The sequence below is a fragment of the Buceros rhinoceros genome, unplaced genomic scaffold (genome assembly GCF_000710305.1).
Source record: "Buceros rhinoceros silvestris isolate BGI_N320 unplaced genomic scaffold, ASM71030v1 scaffold21464, whole genome shotgun sequence".
In the NCBI taxonomy this organism is placed as follows: domain Eukaryota; kingdom Metazoa; phylum Chordata; class Aves; order Bucerotiformes; family Bucerotidae; genus Buceros; species Buceros rhinoceros.
Window position 1 is genome coordinate 373 of NW_010407909.1, and position 6,636 is coordinate 7,008.

At 52.2% G+C, this 6,636-nt stretch overlaps 1 protein-coding gene across 1 annotated transcript in view; it reads left to right on the forward strand.

The window, feature by feature from the left end:
- Positions 1-3,649: 3,649 nt before the first annotated feature.
- The window catches only part of ATF1 (activating transcription factor 1), a 6,001-nt gene continuing 3,014 nt past the window's right edge, over positions 3,650-6,636 (forward strand). The window contains exons 1-3 of the mRNA XM_010134688.1: positions 3,650-3,760; positions 4,769-4,897; positions 6,552-6,604. Coding sequence (XP_010132990.1) covers positions 3,650-3,760; positions 4,769-4,897; positions 6,552-6,604 — 293 coding nt within the window. The remainder of the gene's footprint in view (positions 3,761-4,768; positions 4,898-6,551; positions 6,605-6,636) is intronic.

Genomic DNA, 6,636 nt, shown 5'->3' on the forward strand with positions numbered 1-6,636 from the left:
GCGCTCACTGCGCTTCATTTCGCTGTAGAAGGCTGGGGTGGGGGGTGAGTGGAAGAAAACACGCATGGAAAGTCCTCCTGGAGTTTTAAGGAGTGTTTGTGTGTGTGTTTGGAGAACGGGATCCAAAGCCGTAACTGGGGACGTTGACTCAAGCCTCCTCGCTCGCTTTCTGGCCTGAACGGGTGGGATGTGCTGTCCTTCGCCTCTGTCCTTCACCAGGTCCTGGAAGAAACTGGAGTTCTGTCAGTCTCCGGGATAAACAAACTTCCCCCGAGCGTCTTAATTGCAGAATTAAGTAAATAGTATTTTAAGTGCTGAGGCTGGTGAAGACAGTTTATTCTGGGACATCAAAGAATCCAGGATCTCCCCAGATCCCTTGAGTATAATTTCCCCAAATGCTTTAATCACTTTCTGTAATTTGTGTATGTCAGTATTTGACTCCTGTCACTCAGGATTTGAGAATAAACTTCCCCGTCCAGAATTCTGTGATTTCTGACTCTATAAAGTCTCTTGTAAACCAAATCCATGGCCTCAGTTTCGGTGCTGCAATTCCATCAGGCCTTTCCTCGGCGGGATTTAAAAGGCAGAACAGAACTTGGTTTCTTCCTCTGGTGCTCTCACAGCTCCCTTCGCTCTGCCCTAACCTGCGGCTTTTAGAGCCCATTATCTCCTTCTTTGCCTCCTGATGGTGCTTTGAAGCTTTGTCCAAGGCTGAGACTTTGATTTTAGTCATTTTATGAGCATTCAACCACGGCAATCACTGTCCCCGATAAGCCGCGGTGTAAAGAGGCAGGAGCGAGGTGGCGAGGAGCTAGCGGTGGCTGTGGGGGACACCGCAGCAAAGAGGATTCTGAGGGAAACCTTGTGACGGTGGTTCCTGCGCAGGCGCATGGGTCAGGATGGTTTTCAGCGGGACCAGTGAAAGTCGTGGCGATGGGTTTTCCTCTGTTGATTAATCCTTTTATTAATTGCTGCCCCTCTGCCATTTAGGGGGTTTTTAGTGGTTCTTGACTCCAGGCTAAGGAACAGGGTGTTCAAGTGGGGATACAGGAACTGGGGGGTGATAAATCAAACTTGCCCAGCAAGTGTCTCCCTCAGAACTTCGAAAGTCCCTCAGAACAACCTTCATCACGTGGCTGTGGCAGAATCCTGGGAATTAAATGGCTTTGCGGTGCAGCCGCCCGGAGGCTGTGGGTCTGTTCTGGAAAGCATCATCCTTACACATCTGCTGAGAAAAACCTGTGTTTGTGCAGATGATGTTTATTTTCTGGCTGACGAATCCCCGGGTGTTGCTTCCCTGAGTTCCCTCCTCAGTCGCTGCGACGTGGGAAACTCTTCCTCACCCCAAACTGCAGCGAACCGGCTGCGCTGCTGTTGGACGTGTTTAGCTGGTGTGAAAAGCCGAACCCCTGGCTCATTTTCCACCTTTGGCGCTTTCCTGAGGTTGAGGTTTTTCTCTGGAACTCCCTTTCTAGAAGCCGGTGGACGGTGCCCGCTGCGCCGGGTGCTCACAGAGGCCAATCCGATGGACAAATCGTGTTTTTCCAGCTAAATAGGTTGTTTGAACGCGATGGAGGCTGAGCAGCGCGGGCACCTCCTGTCCCCGTGAAGGGTGTGCGGTGCCGGAGTGATTTTCACCCTGTTACAGTCGCTTGCTAAATCTTTTTGTGTTAATATTATTTTACTAAGTTTCACAGACCTTGAATGTTTAGTTCAGTGTTGCAGAGCAAGCAGAGCTGAAGGGAACGTTAAAATTTGTACTGATGATGGGAAACGCTTCATTTCTTGTTCCTGCATCAGGACTTCACACCTGGGAGAGACAGACCAGCAGAACCTCAGGGCTTTCTCCCCGGTCTGTTTATTTGGGGCGGGTTTCTATGGGTTTCACTGTTTCTCACGGCCTGTTTTGGTGCCGGTGTGAGTCTGTCGTGGGGCAACAAGGCAGAGAAAGACAGTAAAAGAGAGAGGGGGAGACAGCACGTGGTTTAGCACCTCCGAAACGAAGCAGTTTTCTATAGCACTGGAAATTTCTGTCCGTTTCTGCTGGTGCCTGGATTTCCGTGGGACAGTGCCCTGTTTGCTCGCGACACCGCACACCTCTCCCTTCGCAGGGGGCAAAAATTCCCTTGGTAAAAGCTGAAACTGCGTTAGAGGGTGCGCGAAGCTCTGTCCCTTGTATGCGCTCATCGCTAATTCTGCTCTTTGTTTTTTATAGCTTCAAGATACATACATTTCTTCAGCTCTCAATTTCTACACAAAAAAAAGCCAAAGCAGGTTTTGCGCCGTCCAGGCGAGTTCTGCAGCAGAGGCACCACGAGCGTCGGGGTGGCCTCGCTCCCCCGGCGCTGGGGCCGGTTCTGCAGTGGGAGCAGGTCCTGGTCTCTGTCCACACTCGAGGTAGCTTTGATGAGCTGGAGGTTTCCCGAGCTGGGAACAGCCCCCGGCTCCTTCGAGCTTTTTTGTTCCAAAGTTTGCTGCTGCCGCTGAAGCCGTGGTTGAGCTGGTTCATGGTGGTAGAACTAAGGCTGTGGAGAAGCTCGCTTACACGCTGGAGCTTTGTTCCCTGCCATAAAGGACACGGTTTCCCCTATCGCTCAGCCGCCAGTTTTCCCTCCCCAAAGCCCCGGTTTAGTAACTCTTTGCGGAGCCCCGCAGCGGGACTCCTCGGGTGAGCGCCAGAGCACGGCTCTGCTCTGGGCGTACGGTGACTTTTTACCCTCTGAGTGTACGTCAGGCTGCGAGAGCTGCGGTTTATCTCAGGAGGGAAAAATCAATGACTCACATTTCCACAGAAAGAACTGTAATTTCCAGTCTCATAGCAACTGTCCTTTCAACAGCTTCAAACCTTCTGTGACAAAATGTTTAACGCTCACCCATCATCCTCTACTGCTCCAGGCTGGTCCACCCACTCTCCCCTCCTAAAAGCGTTTCACATCACCAAACCCCCAGCGCTGGTGGGGGATGCTGGCAAGACACCGGGAGTCTCAGAGTGGGGAGCAGCGCTCCCGGCTGTCGTGTGGAGACGGAGGGACTTGGGAAGGCTTTGGAGCTCCAAGCTGTTCCCTCTGCTTGGGGTTTGAATCCCCATTTTGTTCTACACCTTCAGATGGCTTAAAATAGGTTTGGCTGTAGCTTGGGGAAGAGATTTTACTTACAGCAAGATGTTCTTTAGTATAAAAGCTTCATCTGGGTTTTACTCCGAGATCTCATGACTAGAGTTGTTTATTTTCATGAAAAAACAGGAAATCCAGTAAATACATTTGACAGTGAACTTCAGCACGGGGCCAGTCTGAACCTGGCAGACGGTTGGAGTGGCGAAGCGGGACTCGTCCCCGCTCCGAGCCAGGGCTTGGTGCTGCTCTGGGCTCCGGTGTGCCCAAAGACCCAGGGCGAGCCCGGAGACAGACTCCCACTGCGTGTCGCTCCTCTTGTCCCCGTGAGGAGGAACAACAGCGCTCGGGTGTCATAGGGGAAGCGGCAGAAAATGCTGTGCTGTTCCATCATAGCCAGCAACGTCGAAGGACAAAGGACTAACGAAAAATGCCCCGATAAGACGGAGGTTCCGTGGAGTCGGTGGGAGCTGGGACCTTTCTGCTGTTCCAACTTATCATTAACTGCTTTTAACTCGTTGCTTTTCTCGTAGCTGATTATGGAAGAGGGGCACAAGAGCAGCAGTAACAGTTCAGTGACGCCTCCACAAACAGCAGCCGTACAAGGTACAACACTACAGGCAGCTCAGCTCTCTCATATTGCTCAACAGGTAAAGCCTGGGCCAAATCTCCGCCAACCTTCGAGGTAGTTAAGAGCTGTTTTTTCTGTGCCACAAACTGTAGTAATTCTTGAGTTTTAGAAACACACAGAGAAGGAAAAAAAAAAAGAAGGTCGAGAAAAATGTACTTGGTTGTTGATGGGCGACACAAATTTAAGCACATGGCTTCTGTTCCAAAGAGCAACGTTGATTTTCATGCTCAAAGACAGAGATAAGTGCAGCCCACGTTTTGTCAGGTTGTAGGTTCTCCAAAATCACCTCGACCTGCCGTGCGGGAGCTGCTTAGCGAGGGATCGTGGTCCTCATGGTCATGTTTTTATCAGAAAAAGCATTTCCAGCTCTTTCTGTAGCAGTGGCAGTCCTGGGTGCCCAGCACTGTGGGAACACTTGGGGTTTAGCCCAGCAGGACTGTATTTACTGTAATAAATTGTAAGAAGTTGGAAATTTGGCATCTGTACTACAAGGCTGACATCAGTGTCAAAGCTTTCACCTGGATTCCTCATGATTCCACTTTCTGCATCTGAAAGAGCATCTCTGAGGAGGTGAGTCTGCTCCCCCGGCTGCAGAACCGGGCTGGGGAACGGCCGAGGCCTGCAGCTCACCCACGGTTCACCCCGGGGAGGAGGCGATTGAGATTCCTGTGCAGAACATAGATACTGGCAGAGGCCGAGGCAAAGGCAGGACGGAGTCTCTGCGAGCAGCCGCTCGACGCTGTGCTGCTGGAGAACTTCGTTCCATGTGGTTCCTGTAGAACTGCCTGGAGCCAAGTCGCAGCCATTTAATCGTTTACACGTAATGGTACACACGTGATTTCCCCCTGACCCCAGGCAGAGGAGGCACCGTGCAGACACCTCCTCAAGAGGACACGATCCGTTCGTGATTAGACTTGGAAGGAGCCTCTGCTGGTGCATGTTCTCCACTAGTTTTCCTACGTGTATTTACACTTGACGAGTTCTGTGGAACAAAGGCTTTTGTTAACGATCCTCTGGTTTGTCATAGATGTCTCTCCGAGGTCCTGCTCCCCTGACGGTTGTTCAGCTTCCTGGAGAACAAGTCCAGGTCCAGGGAGTCATTCAGACAGCTCAGTCCTCTTCTGTGATCCACTCGCCTCAGGTGCAGACGGTGCAGGTGAGTACAGGCGGCTGCTGGGTAACCACAAGCCCTGGGTGCTGCGTAGGAAGGGGCCTGTAAGGGCTTGTCCGACCCAGCCCGCTCCGCCTTGCCGGGGAGCAGGGCTGCGGAGGCAGCGAGTGATTCAGCCACAGCATCATGGGGTGCTTCGTTCTTCGTCATTGTGGAGGCTTGAAATGATCTGTAGGGCTAAGCTGGAGCTGGAATTAAACTATCTGACAGTGCCCCCTTTATGAAAACCCCAAAGCTCTCTTTAGCTGGTGTTTGGAACAGGCAGCAGCCGGTGTGGTTTGATACCCGGCTAAGGAGGGGGTAGACAACCCAGCGAAGACAAACGCGTTTGCAAAAGGCAGACCTGGATGACGGTGGTTGATTGCTCACCTCGTGTGCACCGTCACTCCGTTTCTGTGGTGCCCGAGCGTTCTGCTTGTGTCTCTTACTCACTTGCCATGTGATTTTGGTACAAGCCACTTCAGAGAGGTGCCCTGGGGAGGTCGCCGTCGAGTCTGGTCGTAGTTCATTCAGCTCTTGGCGGCAGAGAGCCCTCTGGGCAGCGCGGCACTGGGCTTACGCTGCGGAGTGGCTGTGCGAGTCAGCCGAGCGACGCGACGGGAGGAGCTGTGCTAAAGCACATTCATGTGTCACCGGTCCTTTGTGCTCCTCTACTCATGTGACGTTAAATTGATAAACCATGAAAAGTCAACCCGTCAGGCATGTCTGCTGGGTCGTTCCTGCAGCATCAGCTCACGGAAAAGAAAACACTTTCCCATTTGCAGAAAACACTGAGCATCTGGTTTGGTGGGTTGCCGGTACTCGAGTCTCTGTTAATCTCTTTCCTATTGTCCTATTCGAGTGGCAGGATCCCCCTGACTATTTGTTCCTTTTTTTTTCCTGTAATTTATGAACATTGTGGCCTCGTTGCTCAAAAGGAGGAAAAATGTCCCGGGTGAGCAGCTTTCTGTAAAGGCCGGTGGCTAGTTTCTCGTTCTGCCCCTGTAGCAGCGGCTGAGTGAGAAATGCTTTTCCCAGCGCTGCCCGCATTCCTCTGAAGTTCTTTTTGCGGGCGCGCAGATAAGTACAGCTGCGGGGCGTGTTCGTACCTAATAAGGAGCATCAGAGAGAAAAGTAACCTTTGCCACTGGGTGGGGCCTCGGTGGAGTAAGAGGAGATGATAGGTAGGACCTGGCACACTGACTGCCTGATGTGCTCCGTTTATTCCCACCACCAAGACGCCCTGCTCTGCTGTTCGTCTCTGTCTCTGGACAGAAATGACGATCCGTTTCCTTTCCCAGCGGCTCTGTAGACCAGTGCGCGTGTGGGAGCAGCTCACCTGCTCCAGGCTCGGCAGCTGGTCGTGTCGTCGGGCTTGGAAGAGTTTTATGAAAATACCAAACCATTTGTCTTTCTCCCCACTGCTGTTTTAAAACCATTCCGTATCGATCGATCCTCCAGTTTGATCCAGAACAGCTTCCCCTGGGGGCTGGTTTCCAACTTTTAACACCATGAGCAGTTTGGGAGAATCTCTTGAGCTTTTTTTTTCTGCCTCTGTGTAGTTTTCGTGCTCAGATCCGCTCAGAAGCGGTTGAACTGTGCGATCGCTGTGGGTGTTGCTGCTGCAGCGGCCGGCTCACCCCCTGGGATGTGCTTGCAGGTGTCTCTGTCTGAGAGCGAAGATTCTCAGGACTCATCGGACAGCATCGGCTCGTCGCCGCAAAGTCCCGGCCGCATACCGCGAC